Below are 23,099 nucleotides of genomic sequence, written 5' to 3' on the forward strand. Positions count from 1 at the left end.
AGGGAATTAGAGGCAGGAAGTGGAACAAAACATCTTTACTCCTGGGAAAGCACATCACTTCATAAACCCCTTAAAGATTACCTGCAGGGCTCTCCTTTACAAAAGTTACAACTTTAAGGCTGTAAAATTTGAGACCGTGTTTAACTGGGAGAAATGGTGCAACGTGTGATAAGAAAATTATAAAAATAGGAAGTTGGGACAAATAAATGCAGGCAGAATCATAATTGAGTGCAGCGATCAATGTGGATTAATTGTAATTGTAAGTGTATATGATTATCCCAGTATAAAATATAACTCAGCAATATAATGCTTTCCTAACATTGTCCAAAACTGACAAAAAATAAATAAAAACAATCAAGGGCCTATTCTATGATGTTGTAAAGCGATGTTGGTGTCATTTCATTAATTACACCCAATAACAGACTAACTTCTGCTTTACTAACAAAGGATGTGGTATTGAGGAGTTTTAAACCTATGAAGTTGCTTCCAAACTGAACTGTTCTCTGCTGTGCAACTAGCTCTCTACTCAAAAGTATGTCTGCCAACAAAAAAAGGAAAGAAAAGGAACCAGATTTAAATAATAAAAAAAACTAAATAAACACTGCTAATTTAATTGAAGGGTGCTGGGTATTATTCCCTTTCACCATCTTTTATTTTCGGAGTTTTAGGTGTGACCTTCAAGAAAACCAGAAATCAGTATCGGCCAGAAAACGTCTGATCAGTTTACCTTTATAATCAACCTGCAGCAGTGACAGCACTGCATATTTCTGCTCCTGATGACGGCTGATTTAGAGTCTGTGTCTGTTGTACTGAATCGCCCTCCTTATTCATAGAAACAGAATTCCCATGACCATTTTTGGGCTAGACCTAGTCTAAAGGTCTTCAAATTATGCTCAAGAAGCATAGAGCTGAGATTGGCAAGACTAAAAGGTTTCTTCTTGAAATTAAACTCTCATTGTCCGGCACAAGAGCAGGATGCCTTATCTTACTATGGTGCATGAACCATGTCAACAGTCAAAACCATGGATGTGTCTTAAACTCCCAGGGCCATCAATTTGACGGTTTTGAAAGTTTAACATGCAATAATTATGGTTTATCAAAACTGTTATCTTCTTGGCATCCTGATGTTTTCTAAACCTGTGTCTTGTGTATTCCTATTTCTCTATTTAAAAAAAAAAAAAACAAAGTAAAATATCTAAGTATTTCTACCTCTAACAACCACAGCTGCTATTTTGACAGCCCTATTATTTACATTTATTATATTGCCTAGCAACCACCACTCTAGAACGCAATCTGAGAAGGACATCGCTAGCATCCTACAAATGGCTTCTAGAAGGACATTTTCTGCTCAAGAGGTATTGGAAATGCTTCGAACATTAGATGAGTGTGATTCTGGGGGCGAGAGGGATTCTGACGACTCTTGGTCAATATTCAGTTCCAGTGACAGCGGGTCAGAGAGTGAACCTCCCCCAGCGAAAAAAAGACGAGTCATCCCCATCAGCACGAGGTGGTGACGCATTATTTCAAGTTAGTAAAAGACTAGCCTATGTAAGGATTTTATCGTTTTAGGCTACAGTTTAGAGATTAGTAAACTCATAATTTATATACTATTTATATAGCAACTGTGCCACAATCAGCGCAGGTTCAGAGACAGGGAGACAAGCCCAGCTATAAACCCGGGAATCCAGCTCACTGGCAGGAGAGAAACTACAAATCAAGGTACTGATAATGGACAAAGAAATAAACAATAAGTTAGGTCATAGATATAGTAGCCCAGTAACAACAATCTATTCTGCGCTTTACAATGTTTTCTTCACATGAGGAGCGAGGAGGAGGAGATAGGAAAGGATGACACTATGTGGACAGTGGTAGGGGAGGAAGAAAGAAGAGGGAGGCATCAGAGCCAGTAAGTGTTGACAGAGCGCCAGATCCAAGATGCCCAGACCGCATTCCTTTGCTTGCTGGACACCGAAATGCTTATCTATGTTCAGGGTGGCACTGTGGCTGAGGCCTGCAGAGTTTTAGGAGATGATTCCTCCTCCGACATGAGTGTGGATGAGCTGAAGGAGTTTTTAGCACTAGTTTATGTCCGCGGAGTGAAAGGGGGGGCGTAACATGGAGCTGTCCAGCTTTTGGTCAGATTAGTAAAGCTTTTTTTTTTTTATCTACCTGTTACTCTGTGTTATTTTTCAAATACTATTATTAATCCTTGTCGAAACCATAATTTTATATACCTTTAGCTTTCTGACCAATGGAATGCGATGACGTCGGCACTGCCCTCGCATTCAGAAAGCTCGCCGTCAAATTGACGATCGAAGGTGCTCGTCTCAGATACAGACGTGTAAATGTCAAATAGGTGATGTCATTTCTCTAATCACACAGGGTTATGTTCCTGCAATGGCATCCCTATTTATTAATAAAGTCAGACACTACCACCACTGCTACTGTTAGTTTGAAAGAGTTGATTAGAAACGTGGTCTTATGATCAACAAATTCTAAACTTTTTCACCATGTGAGGATTCACAACGGAAGGATGGAAAAACGACCTATACAAGGTGGAGTTAGACCCAGCCATAAAGTACGGTCCTACTTGATAATAGCAGAGACGTTGGTGATCTCATTGAAGAAGTCAAACTCTCTTTGGTAAAAGTCTTTGGCCGGCCCAGAGAGAGATCCAGTGATCTCCTCCACCATCTCTTCCAGCAGCTCCCCGATGTCCGCTGAATAGCCACAAAAATTAAAATAAAAATCAGACACAATTATTGTTTTTACATTCCTAACCCCTCACAATGTGTTCTTTGCATAATTGTGTAGAGGGTGGGTAAATATCTCACGGTCTTTCTGGTGTCCCTCCTCGTCCAAGTAAATGTTGGTCTTCATGTTCCAGATAAACTGGTGAGCCAACAGTTGAGACTTCTGAGCGGCCCATAGGATGTACTCTCTCACATAGCCCATCTAGATTGAAATGTATAAGGGATTAACTCAAGAGTTTAATTATAATATAGGAGGTAAAATAAATCTGCCACATCAGAAAGTGTAGTACCCACCTTATCGTAACGAAGGGCCTGGACAATTTGAGGAATGTAAAATAAAATAGCATCCTAAAATAAATAAGCAAAAAAACGTCAAATACATTAAACACTGCAAATCTAATTACTTTTATAATACCATTAGTAAATGTACATATTTTATGCGTTTATGTGCATACAGGAGGAAAGGAGCGCAGCACTTTGACACCGTACTGGGCCGTGAGGGGGTGAGGAGGATACATGGAGGAGAAGTAGGACAGTCCAGTTGGTGGATCTGCTGCGGCCCAGCACAGGATATGACTGAGTTCTGGAGAGTCCGCATCAATTGTGTGCCAGGTCACCAAGAACTGCAGGAAAAAGTATAAACAATTCAACTTAGCCAACATTTACATCACTGGGACAACAAATGCGTCTTAATGTGCAGCATGCATGACACAATTGAGCTAATGGTGTGTAAAAAACAAGCCTCTAGAGGAAGAACTGTTTATGAGTCATGTCAGTGAGTGTAAAAATAAACAGGTATACAATGTCAACGAGAATTATGCAGAAAATGATGCAGCTCTTTGGGGATTGCTGGTCTCTGTCTTTAATTGGACCGAGCTCGTTAAGAGCTCGTTCAAGCAGAGCTGAACAAGGACAAGAGGAACCTTCCATAACAAAACAATTACAAAACCAATGAGCAGCTTTTTATTCAAAAACTTTAAAATTGGAAAAACATTTTCCGTTCAACTTGCTTCATCTTAACCAAAACAGACTGTGTATCAGGGAATTAGGTACTTAAATGCTGAGAAGAGAATTTCAAGCATTCAGAAAAAGCTAACTAGAATGGCTGCAGAATTTCTACTCTAGAGTGAATGAGTCTGAACGAATCTTTTGATATGACTTGCAATGAGCATATAAACAATAAAATGGTTTGATTCTAGGTGATAAGAATATTTCAGAAACGCAGATATAACTGAAGTCAAAGCAAAAGGGCCTCTCAGACCTGTGCACCATCGTTAGAAATACAGGTTTGATTAAAGTAATTTTTTGACTTTTAGTATGACCTGCGTCATTCACTTCAACTAAAATACAAACAAATCGGTCAGGTGTAAGAAAATAAAAAAATATAAAGGGCTCCAATAACGTGACTGCAGAAGCAGACTTGCAAACTGACACTTAGTTGTAGCAACTTTTAAATAAGTTGAGAATTCGGTCTTCTTGACCTCACAGCTGCCATCATTTTTAGTGAATCTGATTAACCTAAAATAAAGATCAGCTGTCTTAATAGGCTTTATTTTACATTTATTTTCATTTGCATCATTTAGCTAAAGCTTTAGTTACATTCATCAATAATTGGTGAAAGTACATGACTTCACTAGAACTGTATGTGTCTCTAAAACTGATTGAAAGACAAGATGGAAAATTATTTAAAATGTAAGCAACAGTTCCAAAAGGTATCCAAAAATAATACTGGGATTCATCAGAAGAACATTACACCTAATTTGAAACACGGCAGTAGCAGCATAGTGACCTGGGCTTACTTAAGATGGAACTGGTTTAAATAATTTAGTAAATCTCAATTGATATCACAAAACTTGATAGTTTAACACTTTTGAGATCCATTATATCTAGATTTTACATTAAGTATACATTTGAATTGGACAATAAAACAAATTAAATGATCTGGTAAAGGTATATGTGATAAGTAATTGTTAAATGTTCATTTTAATGATGTCTCATAATCTGGTGGCTGTTAATGTATGTTTAGGTCACAAAATGTCAGTCTTCCAGTGCTGTACATTATGTTACATGACGTTTTGTCCTTTCAACTAAAGCTTTGGTCCCATTCGGTGTTAGATGGAGTCCTGTGATTTAATCTGTATTTGCTTCAGGTACTCTACTATAAAACTACACCCAAATAAGTAGTAAATACATGCAGCAGACAGCTTTTTTCAACATTATGTTGGCCTATACCAATTTTTTATTCTTTAATATTTTATTTATATTTTTAAGGTCTAGCAGCCTTAAAAATAAAGGCCGCTAGACCTTAAAAAGTATTTTTTCGACGGTAATGAGACAGGATATGGTGTGGGAAGAGCGCAGAAAGCGTTAACGGGCCGAGATTTGATCCTGCAACAGTCAATGTTGATAAGTAAGGCCTCCGTACATGGGTCTGAGCCACAACCGCGGCATGGCTTACACCAATTTATATTAGCATATGGAATTGTAGAAAAAGAGCAAATTTTCATAATGACATATCTTAAAGGACCATCTGGATAACTTGTGTTTATTGTTAGGTATAAAGGACTCTTACACACAGAGCTACTCTCCAACACTTTAAGCTTTACCTTTCAATAATCAGTATGTCTATTACTTTTAAGACTCAAAAGCAGGTTTTATATTGCATTTGTACAATTAAGAATAATGCATCTGCAACTACGACCTTGTACCAATACATCTCCCTATTACCAAAATCTCTAGTTGTTGTGGCCTCCCTTTCTAACCAGTCAGAAAAGATAAGTATTTTATTCATTTATTTTCCAAAACATTCCTAAACACAACTACTATTCAGGTGAGTTGGAGTTCCATGGAAAAGGCTAACCTTTACTGCTTCAGGAACATCGCACACAGAAGCCGGATCCATTCGTACCAGACGTGTCACTTCAGACACAATAGACTCTGAGTTTTTAAATCTGAAAAACACACAACATAAAACTGAGAAAGCACATACTGATGAAGAAACATTTAATAAAGTGAAAATAACTTATTTATGTAAAATAAATAACTGTTAAAGTTTAGAATATTTAGTAGCAATAAGGTACGCACAGTTAGAAAAAGGATTCAAAAATGCAAATAAATAGAAAACAATAGTGCAGTAGCTTGTTACACAAACCGATATTTTCCTTCGAAAGACGTATGCTCACGGATGTATCGTTCAAATACTAACAGTATTCACCCTCTAAAAACTGAACTCTTTTAATTACAAACAAAATGAAATATTATGTAGATTTTTAAACTTTAAAATTGACAGGACTCATTAAGATTAAATGAGCAGATTGCAGTCAATGTGAAAAATATTTAAAATATTTTGAATTCAATTTGACTTTTGGACAAAACAGTACCTACACCTAAAACGTTAAACTCAGGAACAGACACTATGGTGACCATGACCAAGGTGTGAGTAAATATTTGAGTCAATCTCTGTAAGAGGCAAGTCATTCTTCTAAATCGAGATTGTTTTCTTTGGGAAAAACGGGACAGGGATGAAAGTTTAGAAACAAAAATATGTTGTGTTCTCCATGATCATTTTCTTATAAATCCAGACCTGGAAAAAAAACATTTTCAAGACTGCATAGGATCCCTGTCACAATGTAATGCATGTTGTTTTTTGTCCGCGTACCTGGCAGGAAGCTGCAGAGCCAGGTAAGGAGATATACTCCAGGCCAGGTTGACGTTGTCTTTCCACTGTTTTTCTGTCAGACTGATGTATTTGGACCTCCAGTTGGCAATGCTGGTTTCCACCGACTGCTCTGTTGCGATAGCGAGCTCTTGAGCGGATAACGGGTTGTACCATATTGTCAGCCGCTCGATATCACTGGCCTGGGAAGATACATGAAGGCCTTTCATTAAGAAGTTCAATAAAAGGTCCTGTACTTGACTTTACTACAATATATTTTTAAATTATAAAAGTTGTTAAAAAAAAAAAGAAGGCAAACACCAGTAAAGCCAGTAAAAGTGTCCTGCGTTTCATGTAGTATTTGTGCAGCTGAGAACCTCTGTTGCTTTTTTTAGAGAGCCCTACAAAAATAACAGGAAACAGATAAGTGATCTGTAGGTTTACAGTAACTCAAAATAAGAACGATTTCTACTGTTGAAGGCTTCACCTGACTTCTTGGAAATGGTGGACATCCCTGAGGACAGGGGGTAGGTGTTGATCCACCCTTGAGCACTCTGCTGCCTCTGACCCACAGCTACGTCCAGACTGCTCCGACTGTCTGTGACTGCCATTACAGACAGGCTGTTCACCGACATGTCCTGGGGATCTAGACAAAAATAAGCATCATAAATCCTGCCTAAATATTTAACTTCTTCATAAAAATTCAAGATTTTCTGAAAATCTTCAAAAAAACAACAGCATCTGATCTGACTAGTGGTTAAATCTTTTCATGTTGAATTTTCAGTGAGAGATTTATGTATTTCCTCTGAAAGACCAGAGCACTTGTTAACAGTATACCTGGTGGGACCAGCTGGGTGGCAGTGAGGTACTTCTTGTCAGATTGCAGGCAGGCATAGAACTTTATCATTATACTGATGTCTTCTCTGAGCCTCTTATCTGCCTGAGTGGGAAATTTGGGAGCAACACTAAAGAAAAACAGAAATGGAAAAGGTGTTTATGAACAGAGTGACGGTTTTTAATATTCCTTAAAAATACAGATTGCTGTTTAATCTGCATTAATTTAAAGCATATTTTCCTACCTGAAGAAGTCGAAGGCTGTAGAATAGATCTTTTCTCGCAGCACATTTCTGATGGTGGCGTTTGTCACAACATCAGCATGCAGCAGAGTTAAACCCAGAGTCAGCAGTCTAGAGGGATAGAAGTTAATGATTTACTGTATTAGTTCATTGGGCTTTCACTAATATTACTAAGCAGTATGATATTAAATAGTTATACAGTTTTAATGACAAATAAATACCTGAATCTTGGCCCAATGGCAGCAACGTGTCGATTCAGGCTGCATTTGGATCCTCCGACACTCAGTGAAAGAGATCTCTGCAAAATGGAAATGAAGATCTCCACCTGGTCTGCACTACTGTATTTAGCTATCTCAAACCTCTGCACCAGGAACTGTAAGAAGAGCAGGAAAATGTTTAGTTTGAGTCAGTGTGAAAATAAGAAATAGTTTTCCCCAGCATTTGATACAGGACTAACAAGGGTTTGTTCCTTCTTATAACAATTCAGAACACATTTTTTTTTGCCGATAGCTTAATTAGTATTTTTGGAGGGAAATGTCAAGATTAATATGGCAGCTTATTTAAGAAGATTGTCTTATGACAAATTTAATGAATTTAACTGGTTTTACAAGCACAAAAAAGCAATTTGAATATAATAATAATTTAGACTTTATTGATCTCACAATGTAGAAATGATCCTCTTTATTTAATCCATCAATTAGGGAGCAGTGGGCTGCCATTGTGTGACTCCCAGGGAGCATTTAGGGGTCTTGCTCAGGGACCCAGAGAGGCAGGCAGTGGGATTCGAACAAGGTTACTTGTGGTCTCTCGAGGACACAAACGCCCTCCGCTCTAACCACTAGGCCACCACTCCCACAAATATAAAATTAATAATAATAAGAAGAAGAAGAAGAAAAAATATCCATACTTTACACATGCAGGGATTTAGGTTGTGTGGTTGATTTCTGATCTGGTTTTTTTTTATATTTGAATTGACAATACTGATTTTAGCAGAATCCCATTTCCTCTCTAAAAATTCGGATTGTCAACATTCAAATTTTTTTTTCAAGCTTTCCTGCTTTGAGGGGCCATTAGTGATTCATATTAAAAGCTGTGATGTCAGTGTGTGTGTATGAGAGAGGAATCACTGTTGACAGAGATTTGCTGCCATTTTAAACCAAAGAAAAATAAAAGTTTACCTTTTAAGCCATTTTATGAACTTTATATTTGCTATAGCACAGTCAGCATTGCTAGCTGTGAACAACGGTCTTACTGAGTATCCTATTGAGGACGTCGATTTTATTCTTAAACTTTTTTTTAAAATCATGCATCATTTTGCTTTCACTTCATAATCAAGCACTTTGTCTATCACATAAAACACGTTAAAATACTTTGACGTTTATGTTTATCACATGACAAAATGTGAAAAGTTTAATAATATGAAAACTTTTCCAAGTCACTGTAAACCTTTAGTGCTTTAACTTATTAACCCCGAAGAGGGTGAAAATAGCGAAGTGTTGTTCCCACAGTAACAACTACACCAAAGATTGCTGTTGCTTGATGCAGCTCTATTTATAATCTGTTCCCAAAGCCAGTGAGCACATGCAGAAATCTCCTTAATCATACAAAGTAGCCAAATCCTGAAGTTAATTCAAATAAAAAGCCAACAACCTGATGGGGAAAAAGCATCAATACTGCATGATTGCCTCTCACTAACCTCTATCCAGAGGAAGTGAGGAATGACATCAGGAGCACAGGGTGTAGGCTGGCTTTCCTCTGAGACAGCCAGGGGTCCGGCCTCGACTTGAGTTTCTGAAAACAAACCCATCTTGAGCTCCACAGTCATCTGCCAAGCTCCTGCCATCTCACGCATGAACTAAGAAGATGGAAAGGAGGGGATTACATTACATTATTTTAACACAAAGCTGCACTGCTGTCTTTTATTACACTGCTGACATAATAAAAAATAAAATAAGTGGTAAATACATACTGGCACTTCCACCCCATTGTGAGCAGCAAGAAGCCATTCCCAGCAGGCAATAGCTGTTTCCATCCCATGCTCTGAAAACATCTTCAGTGGAGACCAGCACAGATGGTGCAGCAGCTGTGGATCACAGTCTGAAAGACAACTTATATTAACTAACTGAAAACACAAACCCCTATTACAAATTCAAAGTTAAATTTTATGAGACTGAAAGAGCCATAACTGGTATTCACTTTTGGTATTTATAAGCAGAGCAGCCATCTTGAACATAGCTTGAGTGAAGGAATCAGGGTCTTTTCTTTCAAGAGCGCTGGTCATCTGACTGATCATCAGCTTGCTAAGGTCAGAGTGGCTGTGGGTTGCCTCTGAAAATTGGATCATACCGGCCACCTAATAAAAAAAAACCCACAAACAGATTGCTGAATCATGTAGTCTGCAGAAAATCTTAGAGAAAACAAATTTAATGCTAAGCTTTACCTCTCCGGTGTAGCGGTTTCTTAGGTTGAGTGATGCCATAAAGTTGGAGTAATCCTTCTTCACACATGCTGGTCTCTCTGTCAGCTGAGTGACCTAAACAGAAAACACACTTTGTTAAGCCTGAGACAAAACAGTTAAAAGGCGGGAAAGTAAAATATGCAGCTGTGCAGTAGGACCTGAGGATAAATGTATTGCGCAATGCTTAAACCCTGTCTGTCTGTATTCAGTGTTGAGACCAACCTGAGGGAAAGCAGCCTACGGTTGGCAGCACAGTGGAGGACAGCATCAGTTTAACCAGTTAGCCAAATGGATAACCAGCCATTCAAGCCACCCGTCCATAGCCGATAAGTAACCAGGTAAGCCGTAAATCAGCCAAGCAACCAGGAAGGCAGTTTTGTGCAGTTAAATAAAGACAAAATACAACAAATGAAGCAAATAAAAAGACAGATTTAGCAGAATGAAAGCACAGGAACATACAAGAACTGCTCAGCAAGCAAAACAATGTCACATGGACTGGTTAGGATGCACACACACCATACACACCCATAAACAGCCCGATACCTGCTGTTTACAGACAAACTGTATGGATTTCAAACTGAATATAACATGTTTACACAAAACAAACAAGACTTCCTCAGTGGTAAGAAAAAAGCCAAGCGGTTGCTGTAAATGGAACATTTGCTATGGTAAAAAAGCCATTAATACTGAATGAATATTAGTAGTTGTAAGAAGCTTCTCCAAAGCTAAAAGTATGTGACTGGCTGCAGCACACGCAAGGACTATACAGCACTGGAAAAGCACCAGACTATTGGTTTTTCTGCTTTTACTGTTATGGTCAGACGTTTACATGCACTCCTCATGGGGCATGAATGTCTTTAATTTTAGGATTTCTTTCTTTTAGTCACTGACTGCTACATCCAAAATGCACAGAGGATCATTGTTGTAGGCCGTTTCTCCTGGGTGTTTACATGAAACAGTTGACCAGATTTCTGTATTCTTGTGGTCTCATTAATACAAATATAAAAATTACAAATTGTACAGATATGTTTTATTCCAATATGGATGAACATATTACAATTTACTTTTCCTATTTATTCCATGAGTATAGTTACCCTAGTTAGTTTATTGTAGGGTTTTCAAAATATTATTTTTATGATTATATGTAATGTGTGCATCAGTGTGCTTTTATTTGCCTATGCTTTTTGCTGCTCAACACTGACAATTCCCCAACTCAGGAAGAAGTAAAAATAAATATTCAATTGATTTAGTTAAACCATTGTTTTTCCAGGGTTGACTGACAATGCATCATTTAGCTTCAATGACTTGTAGCAATAATTAGGCGAACACGTTTGAATTTTTTGTGGAATTTTTCAAATCCACAATCAGGGTCAGACGAAGCAAAGATTGTGCTTTTTGGGACACAATAAGAAGTATGAAAGTAAAGAAGTCAAGATGATGCTTCAAACCTAAAAGTACTGTACCAACCATCAAGCATGGTGGTGGCAGCATCATCCTGTGTAGCTGTTTCTCTGTCCACAGTAGTGGGGATTTGTACAAAACAGATGGAATATTTAAGGAGTACGACCCTCCAAATGCTTCAACTCTCTTAAATCAAGATGATGGTTGACACTTGGAAACAGTAGAGTGGTTCCATAAGAAAATGATCCCACACATAAAAAGTGGTTTTGGAATTGATAAAACAGACCAACGTTAAGCTTCCGGAAACTGCTTTCCATAGCCCTGACCTCAACGTTCCTCAAGGTTCCAGTGTTGTGGGAGACCTCCTGTCTTGTTCTGGTACCAAAGAAAACTCACCCATCAGTCCTCAATGACTATAGACCTGTTGCCCTGACATCTCACATCATGAAGGTCCTAGAGAGACTCCTGTTGGCCCACCTGAGTAAGCAAACAGTAAACCATCAGGACCCCCTTCAGTTTGCTTATCGCTGTGGAGTTGGAGTTGAAGATGCCATCATACACCTGCTTCAACAAACCCACTGTCATCTGGACAAAGCCAGTAGCACTGTGAGGATCATGTTCTTTGATTTCTCCAGTCCATTTAATACAATCCAACCTGATTTGCTTTGTCAGAAACTCCAGAAGACTCAGGTGGAGGCCTCAACAATCTCCTGGATCAAAGACTACCTGACAAACAGACCACAGTTTGTGAAACTGAAGGGTTGTGAGTCTAACCAGGTAGTCAGCAGCACAGGAGCACCACAGGGGACTGTACTCTCACCATTCCTCTTCACTCTGTACACCTCAGACTTCCAGTACAAGACAGACTCCTGTCATCTGCATAAATACTCAGATGATTCTGCAGTCGTGGGGTGGATCAGAGATGGACAAGAAGCTGAGTACAGGAAGGTGGTGGACCGCTTTGTGGCATGGTGTGGAAACAATCATCTCATTTTGAACGTGACTAAAACAAAGGAGATGATTGTAGATTTTCAGAGAAACAAGAATAGGCCAATCACTATTTCCACCATGAGAGAAAATGTGGAGGTGATGGAGGAGTATAAATACCTCGGTGTTCACCTGGACAACAGACTGGAGTGGAGATGCAACTGACAGGGACACCGCAGACTGTTGTTTTTAAGGAAATTTCGGACCTTCGGTGTTTGCAGCAAAATGCTGTACCTTCTATAAGTCTGTTGTGGAGAGTGTGATCTCTTCTACCATCATCTGCTGGGGAAGCAGCATCAGAGCCAGGGACTTAAAAAGGTCAACAAGCTGATAAAGAAGCCTGGCTCTGTTCTGGGAACTCCTCTGGAACCTCTGGAGATCATTGTAGAAAGACGGATTCTTCATAAATGAAGAACATTATGGAGAACCCTGAGCATCCTCTTCATGAGACTGTCCTACAACAACAGAGTGTCTTCAGTCAGAGGCTTCTTCAGATCTGCTGTAAGACAGAGCGCTACAGGAGATCCTTCCTGCCCACAGCCATCAGCATCTACAACGGCTCTTTGAAGAAACCTACATAATATGAGCTATAACAACATTTAATTTCCCTTTGGGATTAATAAAGTATTTTTGAATCGAATTGAATTGTTTTCTACTGAAGATTTAAGAAACCAACCAATTTGATTGAAATAAAAAGAAGAATTCTGTGTAAACTACTGAAATATTCAGACAATTATGCCAGGGTGTTGTTGATACCTACAAAAACACGTGGTGTGCGAAATTACTGTTATGGCCGATAACCCAAATTTACCATTATATATTAAATATATTTATATACGATTTCGACACCGTGAATAAAACGACCATGCCACTGACATTGCTTCTCTGCTTCAGTTTACCAACCCACAATCCAGCACTGTATCACAACCACTGACACATGCCCAAACAAATATCACAAGGCCAACCCCCTCCCTTCACACTCCAAAAACATATACATAAACTACAACAAAGATGGAAATAAATATTGGTTATTAATATCAGCCCAATTTTAATTATCGAATATTAACATCGGCCAATACCAATGTTAATACTGACATCTGATGCACCCCTAGTCTGTATGTAAAATTTTAATTGCAAGGAATAGAGAAAACAAAACAATAAATGTGCAGTTGTGCACACCGATTTTTGTTTTTTCTTGTTTCATTAAAGTTGTGTGTTGTATTATCCTTCCTCCCTGGAAAAAAGACATTTTCAAATAAGTCAATAAAAGGCCAACATTAACATGAGATAAATGTAACTAATAGATAGGACCTAGTAACTGCTTGCCATTAAATGTGTACATCTTTAATTTTCTAGCCATTTAGTATTTAACGTTGTTTAAATCTTATTTCTAAGATTATGATGATCTGAGGTATGCATCATTGTGTATCTGTGACTCACGCCAAGTGTGGTGCTCTGCCTGTTGTAGCCTGCAAAGTGCAAAATGCTTTCTGTGGCCATGGCGAGGCCTGTGTGTTGAGAAAGTCCTGACACCCAGATCTGATGTTTGTTAAGGTACTCCTGCATGAAAATTACCAGAAAATGTAGAAACATTAACAGCTTAAAACACCCTTGTAAAGCCAACCTTGACTCAATTACTCTGGTAAAAATCTGTCCATTTTCACTTTATTAAATATGTCGGTCATCAATAAAACAGGAAACCTACCTGCAGGTGGGACTTTGTGACTGAAGGGGCCCATTTCATTGCTTCTTTTAGGATCTCACCACAGCGTGCTGCAAAGTCCTTCACTATACTCTGCAATAAAGTATAAATGTAACACTCATTCATCAAAAACATTAGCAAATATTTTTAGTTGGGCTTGTTATAAGTGCAAAAAAAACTTGCTCTTTCTACTTATTTTAATACAGTGTAACATATAAGATTTACAGTAGTTAAGAAATAGATTCTGTAATTCTATATAGGTCTTGCACTAAAAACAATTAAGACACGTTGAAAAGTGATATCATGCTGCCCTCTAGTGTTCACATGTAGATTAACAAGCCAAACTCACCTCTCGACCTTCATACGTGTCTGGAACAGTGATCCTGTACGGTGTGTCTGGAATGTCATAATATGGTTGATCCTTGTGTATGTCCTAAATAAATGATAAAGAAATGTATCATACATAACATAACCTAAAATATTTGAACCAATTATTCTCAGCTGGTGGGCTGGGATCCAAAAGCTAGTCATTAACAGTAGGTGGCAATAATGCCTTCTAATAAAAGCTGGCACCCGCCTTTTCACACCATAGAAGGGGACCTGCAAAGATTGTTTACATATGCTAATTGAGCATGGCAAAAAGCAAGTATGATGTAGACTGTATGAGATATGGATTTTCTTTATTAATAGTAATGAATAGTTGCTTCTTTTTATTTAATTTACTCTGTCAAAACAGTAGCCGAGTCTGTTAAAAATGACTCCAAAGTTACATATTTATTTTTGTGCATAAAAGCACTGTAGAGTATATAAAAAGTCAGACGTTTCTGAAGAGTTTTGGTTTTCAATAAATTTAATGATGAATCGATTCCCGCCTGTTGCTTTGATTTATTTTCTAACTTGTTTTTGGGTAGAACTGCACCAAGTTAGAACATTTCCTAGATTTGGGTGAGGGCTTTATATTAAGTGGAAATGGTGGGTCCTGAAACCTGACCAGTTTAGAACAACTGATTTAAACTGGTTTAAATTAACATCCAGATTGTGTTTTCTTCATCAGTTCTCAGGGCACACTTACAGCACTTAAAGACAGAGAGAGTGTCTGCAAGATATCCAACATGGTCTTCAGGACTCGACCACTCCACAGAAGATGAGGAAATCTGTTAAGGGTTAGAAGAGAAAATTATTTTGAAAAAAACTGAGCACATACAAGCTGACTGAGTAACCAGACTCACGTTTCAGCCAAACCAGAGAGATATTTGTCTGCCACCCTGCGGATTCTCTTGTGAGTGTGGTTAAAGTTGACCAATAAGAACTGTGCATGTCGTTCCAGCTCCTCCTCGTGTTCTTTAGTTTTCGGCTAAGACAAGAAAATGCACAAATTTGTATCCGCCCAAATTGAATAATTAAGTCTTTGTCTGTTTAGGGATTGTGCCATCTACCTTTTCAGCCATCATCTGGAGGAAGACATCAAACACCTTATCACCAACACAAATAATGCACTGGAGCATTCCTATAAGGATTACAAGGAATATAGAGTTAATCATAAATGATAAGTAATATGTAAACCAAAGTGGTTTAAACCCTCACCAGATTTATCTTTTTGGATGGCTTTATCCTCGAAGTACCGAAACATGACCTGGAATCTGTCCGCATCATTGGATCGCAGCATCCTGACAAAGTACAAGTGTAAAAAGGCTATCAAAGAGCTGCGTAAGCCAATTTTAATATATTTAGGAATTCGTTGAGACCAAAAAAAGAGACGTGTCAGATGCACAGGCAGGTGAGCTGACCTCATGTATTCTAACCGGTAGACAGAGAGCAGGTAGGTGGACATGGCAAAATCCAGCTTGTTAATGAGGGCAGATCCTTCAGGAGGAGGGTCGAGCAAATTGCTGATTGTTAACCGCAGTTCACTCAACTCAGCCTAGAAGACAATAATGCACAATCTAACCGCCTGGTGCTGCAAATGAATCAAATTTAGATAATGTAGGAGTTTAACACTGTACCGGTGTCACTGTGTCATTTTTCAGAGCTGAGTTGTACTGCAGCTCAGAACGAAGAGGTTCCCCGCTTGGGAAGGTGAGGAGAGGAGACTTTGTGGCAATTTCACACACACCTTCATACCACTCCTCTGGCCAAAGTCCTGAAAACACAAAACATCAAAAATGCACATATTGACAAACCAATGTCATAATAAAAAGGCAGTATCCATGACTGCCAATAAATTCATGGGAAAAACTAAGTACACCTTATGATGCAGTAGCTTGCGCAAACACTTTTAGCAGCAATACATTCAATTAAAGTCTTCTGTATGCTCTCAGTCTCTCCATCATCATGGAGGAATTTTGGCCCACATTTCTTTCATACATTGCTTCAGTTGGTTGTTCTTGTTGGCTTTTTGTTCTGCACAGCTCTATTAAAGATCGAAACACAAAAATTCAATGACTTTGAATGGGTCTTTGCAATACCTTTCTTCTACTCTTTTTGCCAATGTTTGCAGATAAGCTGCTGGGTTTGGGACCCTTGACCTGTTGATCACTCAGTTTGGGCCAAGCTCCAGCTGTCAGACGGAAAGCCTCACGTTTTGCTCAAGAAAACTTTGTTACAAAGACGTAAACTCATTGGCCGGCAAGGTGCCCAGGTCCTGTGACAGCAAATCATCAGCCCCCGACCTCCATGCTTTACAGTAAGTATAAGGTGATTTTGGTAAAATGCTCTGTTTGGTTTGGGTCAAACATGCCTAAGTCATCTTGTCATCTTTCCAAAGGACATTGTTCAAAAAGCCTTATGGTTCATTCAAATTGCTTAAATCGTGCTGTCAGGTTTTTGCCTGATAACCATTCCGAACAAGCCAAACTGTTTTTTTGCAATTCGATTAAGCATTGGAGGATCTGAATTTGTATAATCTGAACTGTAATATCTTTCTTAAATATTTCCATTTGTGATCTTTCCATTTTCTCATTGCACAATTATGCACCTAAAACTATTTGGAAATGACCTTGTAACCTTTCTCTAAGGTAACTGCTGATGTCTGTCCAACTGGCAATCGTGTTAAAACACACTTGTGTGCTTCTGGGACTGAAACTGCCAAAATGTTCTTTTCATAGAGATGGTTGCACAGGATGATTAACCTGTTGATAAAGTGCATTTGATGAGCAACATCAGCAAAGGTGTACTTAGTTTTTCACATGACTGTATTGACAGTCAATGAAACCTTTATTTATTATGGCAGTAAGAAGGATATCCTAAATAAAAAAGGCTATATAATTTAATATTTGTATATTACATATTTGTATATAACAAAATATTTCATACACCTCTCTTTATTTTGCTTAAATGTTACATGATTAACTCTTCACTTGGTTTTGGTAACTCAAGGCCACTAAAGCAAGTCAAAACATGAATTTTTAAGTGCCAACTCATTTTATTTAAGGTCCTTCAAAGGTTCTGAACTTTTGGGAGATGATAAATACAATAAGAGTCAATCTCCTGCTCACCTGATCCTTCCACTGCAAATCCCATGACCACAGAGTACAACCAGAAGTCCCGGAACAGCTTCTGGAGACGAGGTTTGGCCTCCTTGATTGCAGGAAGTCGCCTGGTCAACTGTAAATTTGAAAAAGTACTTTAAAGGGCAACAAATGTAAGATAATTACTGCTCCATAAGGAAAATGTTGATCCTTTCAAATTTGAACAGCTAAATTCTTTGTCACAAGTCAAAGACCTGTAAATCAGACAAAATACTATAAAGGATGTGTTAGCATACAGAAAATTATTTAATTAATAATTATTCAGAATAAACATTTAACAAATGTGATAAAGTGTGAAGAGTTAAAGGTTTTAGTCAGTCAGCAGACTTGTTGGACTGTTTGATCTGGTCTATTTGTTCAAGAGCAGCACACATCAAAGTTCAGTTTTGAATTCTTCGTCCTACAAACAGAATCAACACAGCACTTCCCACCAGTCACAGTAAAGGTAAGACACTTCACAGACTGCTAGTTTACACAGAAACCCTTTGTCTTTCAATCCGAATGGCTTTTATCATGTTTTTTAATCAAATCTACTTGTCAGATCACTGAGCAGTTTTGCACTAAACGTTTTATTTGCTCTGCCTTCAGGATGTGGGTGTTCACAGTCATTCCTGTGGTGTGTATGCTGGCCAGTCCATCCCTAGCTGGCATCAAAGACCTCGATTCTCACTTCAATGCCCCTAATGTAAACCCTAGAGGCTTAGAGCCAGGTAGTGAAGTAGATGTGGAGGCCATTCCTTTGGAGTTCCACAAAGAAAACACTGTCACCAACGACCTCATTCTGGACGGCTTTGAGGATGAAGATTACATTGACTTTGATAAGATCCTGGCCGCAGGAAGTGATGATTACATGTAAGTTTTAGGGGATTTCCTTGTGTTGGATCATATATTGAAAATACCTTTAATAATGAAGTAAATACCAGCTCAAACTAGGTACAAGTGAGACAGTTTTCAAAATGTACATTTTTAAGATAAAACTTCCATTTAATTTAAATTTATTTTTAAGGAATATATGATGAATTAAATTATTTTCAGAGAGGGGGATGAGATCGACGAAATAGCCACACCGGCCCCAGACATTGACATCTTTGCAGAATCCTCCGACCCAAAGATTCGCCGAGCCAGACTCCTACGGCTCTTTCATGGTCGGTCTCGCCTTCAGCGTCTAAACATGGTGAATGCCCGCTTTGGCTTTAATCTTTACAGAAGTCTCCGTAACGACGTAAACCAGACTGACAACATCCTGCTGGCACCTGCTGGAATCTCCATTGCCATGGGGATGATGTCTTTGGGTGCTGGACCTGAAACTCACCACCAGATCTACAAAGCTTTGGGATTTGCCGAGTTTGTTAACGCCAGCCATCACTATGACAACACAACAGTCCATAAGCTGTTCAAGAAGCTGACACACCGGCTTTTCAGGAGGAACTTTGGCTACACTCTGCGGTCTGTCAATGATGTTTACCTCAAAAAAAACGTCTCAGTGAAAGAAACCTTCCGCACCGAGACGAAGACTTATTATTTTGCCGAGCCGCAGTCAGTAGACTTCAGAAAGCCAGAATTCCTGAATAAAGCCAACCAACGCATTGAAAAGCTGACCAAGGGGTTGATCAAAGAGCCGCTGAAGAGTGTGGATCCAAATATGGTGCTGATGCTACTTAACTACCTGTACTTCAAAGGTGAGAGAAATTTAATTTACCAGTCAAGTAATATCAAAGCATAAATGTCAATGTGAGTCTTTGATCTTTGTACAAACAGGAACATGGGAGCAGAAATTCCCAAAAGAAATGACTTACTACCGAAACTTTAGAGTTAATGAAAAAACAACTGTACGAGTGCCAATGATGACAAACAAGGGGAACTACCTAGCTGCTGCCGACCACGAGCTTGAGTGTGACATTCTGCAGGTGGGTGGGTTTACACAGATAGGAGCTGCACAATATCAGGAAAATGTGACAGTCATAAATAGCTGAATATTGCAATGACAACAATTAACCCACATGTTCCTCATTATTTTTGACAGTCTTTGTGGCTCAAACTGGCAAAGGCAGGCTGGTCCACAGTTTGGGGCCACCACCCAGGTGGAATGGACTAGAGAACATTGTAGGGAGGCTAGAAAAGGCGCAAAATGATGTTGCTTGTTCTTCCCTGTTGAAGGGTACTATATTTTGAACAGTTTGCCGACAGATGTGATGACTGATTAAGGCCTGAATAACTGAACAACAGTACAGTTATTGCGATAACAATGGTGATTCAATATTTTGTGCAGCTCCAATATCCATATTCGACAAGAACGTCTGACAAGCACCCACACTGATGAATAACAAGCCCAACTAAGCAGCACATTAACGTTCTTTTCTTCAGCTTCCATACACAGGAAACATCAGCATGCTCATTGCCTTGCCAAGGAAGATCACTGGCATGAGGACGCTGGAGCAGCAGATTTCACCAACTGTTATCATCAAGTGGCTTAAAAACATGACAAACAGGTCAGTCACAAGCAAGTTTTTAAATGGATCGGATTTACTGCTCATAGAACAATCTATCAGTGAATACAACAGAACAGAAACAAATCGTCGGATTGCCATCGAAAGATGTTGAATGAATCACCCCTTAAAAAAATATGTACTGGAAAAGTAAGAGAACGTTTAAATTTAGCAACTGCAGAAATTCTTTAACCAGCATGAAGACTCAATGTACTCAACACTTCCATGTAGCAATCAATAAGTTGTTACAACAGAAGTTCACTGGATTTCTGCCAGCTGGCAATGAGTGAATTCTCAGCATGTTTAGCTAAGACCTGGAAAAGATGGAAAGCTGTGTTATTAGATTAGTAAACCTATTTGTCAGTAAGTGCGTCACCAAGGGGGGAGGAGGGGAGGGGGGGGGGGGGGGGGGGGGGCAGACAAAATTTTAACTTTTTTCAGTGGAAATAGTTCAGATTTCATTGTGCTCAATTGTGAAAACAGTATTCTTTTCCTCTACTTAGGACTCGTGAGGTCTCGTTACCTCGCTTTAAACTGGAGCAAAACTACAACCTGATTGAAAATCTAAAGGAGATGGGACTAACTGATATTTTCAAGCAGAGTGGGGATTTTAGTAGAATGACTTCAGAAAAAGTTGCCTTGAACTGGGTGAGTAAAAGACCAACACAAACACCACAGTTTTGACTATTATTTTTGTGTTGTGATACATTTTGTTTGTGCTATCGCAGCTGAAGCACCAGGGAACCATCACTGTGAACGAGGAGGGAACAGAAGCTGCAGCCCTGACCCAAGTGGGGTTCATGCCGCTCTCCTCTCAGATTCGCTTCACAGTGGATCATCCATTCCTTTTCCTGATCTACGAGCACCGCACAGACTGCCTCGTGTTCATTGGCCGGGTGGTAAATCCCTCACAGAACTGATTCATAAATGATGGTCCAGTTGTAAAGCACGGCTTTGTTTTACAGAACATCGGACACATCGCTGACCTGAGCTTCTCAGGAATCATTTTAGTAAATTTCGACTCAGAATGAACATTTAAACTTCTTCAAATTGCTCAAAGTACGAAGTCTGTTTAAGTGACTCACTGAATGCTTGTTATCTGTCTGTTAATGGTTTATAAATTACATCAAGGCAGGTGGAGAAGTGTGCAGACATTTTGATGACTTTTGATAACCTCATGCTGTACCATGGTAATTTCAAACAAAATGTATAAACATTACAGATGTTCAGATAATAAAATAGACAAAACTACAACAGAGTTTCTGTGAAAAAAAAACTCCATTTGTCAAATTACATTTCTACAATCGGAGTCTAAATCTCAGAAAAAATGTTTCTTTATTTGGTTTAATAACTTGTTTGTACTAACCTAAAACTCCTTAGGTCAAAATTGTAACAAAATACAATTTGGTACAAATATGTTTAGTGGGTCTGTTTTTAATATACAGGTCCTTCTCAAAATATTAGCATATTGTGATAAAGTTCATTATTTTCTATAATGTCATGATGAAAATTTAACATTCATATATTTTAGATTCATTGCACACTAACTGAAATATTTCAGGTCTTTTATTGTCTTAATACAGATGATTGTGGCATACAGCTCATGAAAACCCAAAATTCCTATCTCACAAAATTAGCATATCATTAAAAGGGTCTCTAAACGAGCTATGAACCTAATCATCTGAATCAACGAGTTAACTCTAAACACCTGCAAAAGATTCCTGAGGCCTTTAAAACTCCCAGCCTGGTTCATCACTCAAAACCCCAATCATGGGTAAGACTGCCGACCTGACTGCTGTCCAGAAGGCCACTATTGACACCCTCAAGCAAGAGGGTAAGACACAGAAAGAAATTTCTGAACGAATAGGCTGTTCCCAGAGTGCTGTATCAAGGCACCTCAGTGGGAAGTCTGTGGGAAGGAAAAAGTGTGGCAGAAAACGCTGCACAACGAGAAGAGGTGACCGGACCCTGAGGAAGATTGTGGAGAAGGGCCGATTCCAGACCTTGGGGGACCTGCGGAAGCAGTGGACTGAGTCTGGAGTAGAAACATCCAGAGCCACCGTGCACAGGTGTGTGCAGGAAATGGGCTACAGGTGCTGCATTCCCCAGGTCAAGCCACTTTTGAACCAGAAACAGCGGCAGAAGCGCCTGACCTGGGCTACAGAGAAGCAGCACTGGACTGTTGCTCAGTGGTCCAAAGTACTTTGTTCGGATGAAAGCAAATTCTGCATGTCATTCGGAAATCAAGGTGCCAGAGTCTGGAGGAAGACTGGGGAGAAGGAAATGCCAAAATGCCAGAAGTCCAGTGTCAAGTACCCACAGTCAGTGATGGTCTGGGGTGCCGTGTCAGCTGCTGGTGTTGGTCCACTGTGTTTTATCAAGGGCAGGGTCAATGCAGCTAGCTATCAGGAGATGTTGGAGCACTTCATGCTTCCATCTGCTGAAAAGCTTTATAGAGATGAAGATTTCATTTTTCAGCACGACCTGGCACCTGCTCACAGTGCCAAAACCACTGGTAAATGGTTTACTGACCATGGTATCACTGTGCTCAATTGGCCTGCCAACTCTCCTGACCTGAACCCCATAGAGAATCTGTGGGATATTGTGAAGAGAACGTTGAGAGACTCAAGACCCAACACTCTGGATGAGCTAAAGGCCGCTATCGAAGCATCCTGGGCCTCCATAAGACCTCAGCAGTGCCACAGGCTGATTGCCTCCATGCCACGCCGCATTGAAGCAGTAATTTCTGCCAAAGGATTCCCGACCAAGTATTGAGAAGCATAACTGTACATGATTATTTGAATGTTGACGTTTTTTGTATTAAAAACACTTTTCTTTTATTGGTCGGATGAAATATGCTAATTTTGTGAGATAGGAATTTTGGGTTTTCATGAGCTGTATGCCAAAATCATCCGTATTAAGACAATAAAAGACCTGAAATATTTCAGTTAGTGTGCAATGAATCTAAAATATATGAATGTTAAATTTTCATCATGACATTATGGAAAATAATGAACTTTATCACAATATGCTAATATTTTGAGAAGGACCTGT

General features: G+C 39.1%; 2 protein-coding genes across 3 annotated transcripts in view; one reads left to right on the forward strand and one right to left on the reverse strand.

Moving 5' to 3' along the window:
- Positions 1–23,099, reverse strand: part of pi4kab (phosphatidylinositol 4-kinase, catalytic, alpha b) — a 46,005-nt gene that overhangs the window by 8,174 nt on the left and 14,732 nt on the right. The window contains exons 20-45 of one of the 2 annotated variants that reach the window (XM_047381089.1): positions 17,527–17,635; positions 16,036–16,172; positions 15,820–15,953; positions 15,617–15,699; positions 15,469–15,539; positions 15,262–15,386; positions 15,105–15,186; positions 14,382–14,465; positions 14,036–14,125; positions 13,771–13,890; positions 10,165–10,179; positions 9,925–10,017; positions 9,681–9,837; positions 9,454–9,581; positions 9,181–9,339; positions 7,706–7,857; positions 7,488–7,595; positions 7,246–7,373; positions 6,896–7,054; positions 6,730–6,809; positions 6,412–6,611; positions 5,614–5,704; positions 3,209–3,376; positions 3,048–3,101; positions 2,835–2,955; positions 2,591–2,720 (exon numbers count right to left, since the gene is read on the reverse strand). In XM_047381089.1, the coding sequence (XP_047237045.1) occupies positions 2,591–2,720; positions 2,835–2,955; positions 3,048–3,101; positions 3,209–3,376; positions 5,614–5,704; positions 6,412–6,611; positions 6,730–6,809; positions 6,896–7,054; positions 7,246–7,373; positions 7,488–7,595; positions 7,706–7,857; positions 9,181–9,339; positions 9,454–9,581; positions 9,681–9,837; positions 9,925–10,017; positions 10,165–10,179; positions 13,771–13,890; positions 14,036–14,125; positions 14,382–14,465; positions 15,105–15,186; positions 15,262–15,386; positions 15,469–15,539; positions 15,617–15,699; positions 15,820–15,953; positions 16,036–16,172; positions 17,527–17,635 (2,978 nt within the window). The remainder of the gene's footprint in view (positions 1–2,590; positions 2,721–2,834; positions 2,956–3,047; positions 3,102–3,208; positions 3,377–5,613; positions 5,705–6,411; positions 6,612–6,729; positions 6,810–6,895; positions 7,055–7,245; positions 7,374–7,487; positions 7,596–7,705; positions 7,858–9,180; positions 9,340–9,453; positions 9,582–9,680; positions 9,838–9,924; positions 10,018–10,164; positions 10,180–13,770; positions 13,891–14,035; positions 14,126–14,381; positions 14,466–15,104; positions 15,187–15,261; positions 15,387–15,468; positions 15,540–15,616; positions 15,700–15,819; positions 15,954–16,035; positions 16,173–17,526; positions 17,636–23,099) is intronic. The other variant, XM_047381090.1, reaches the window with a different exon arrangement.
- On the forward strand, positions 17,964–21,303 carry serpind1 (serpin peptidase inhibitor, clade D (heparin cofactor), member 1). The gene is made up of 7 exons (XM_047381091.1): positions 17,964–18,004; positions 18,148–18,411; positions 18,595–19,238; positions 19,318–19,466; positions 19,924–20,048; positions 20,549–20,693; positions 20,774–21,303. The coding sequence occupies exons 2-7, from the start codon at positions 18,149–18,151 to the stop codon at positions 20,963–20,965; spliced, it is 1,518 nt and encodes a 505-aa protein (XP_047237047.1). The 5' UTR covers positions 17,964–18,004; position 18,148; the 3' UTR covers positions 20,966–21,303.

The sequence above is a fragment of the Girardinichthys multiradiatus genome, chromosome 12 (genome assembly GCF_021462225.1).
Source record: "Girardinichthys multiradiatus isolate DD_20200921_A chromosome 12, DD_fGirMul_XY1, whole genome shotgun sequence".
NCBI lineage: Eukaryota > Metazoa > Chordata > Actinopteri > Cyprinodontiformes > Goodeidae > Girardinichthys > Girardinichthys multiradiatus.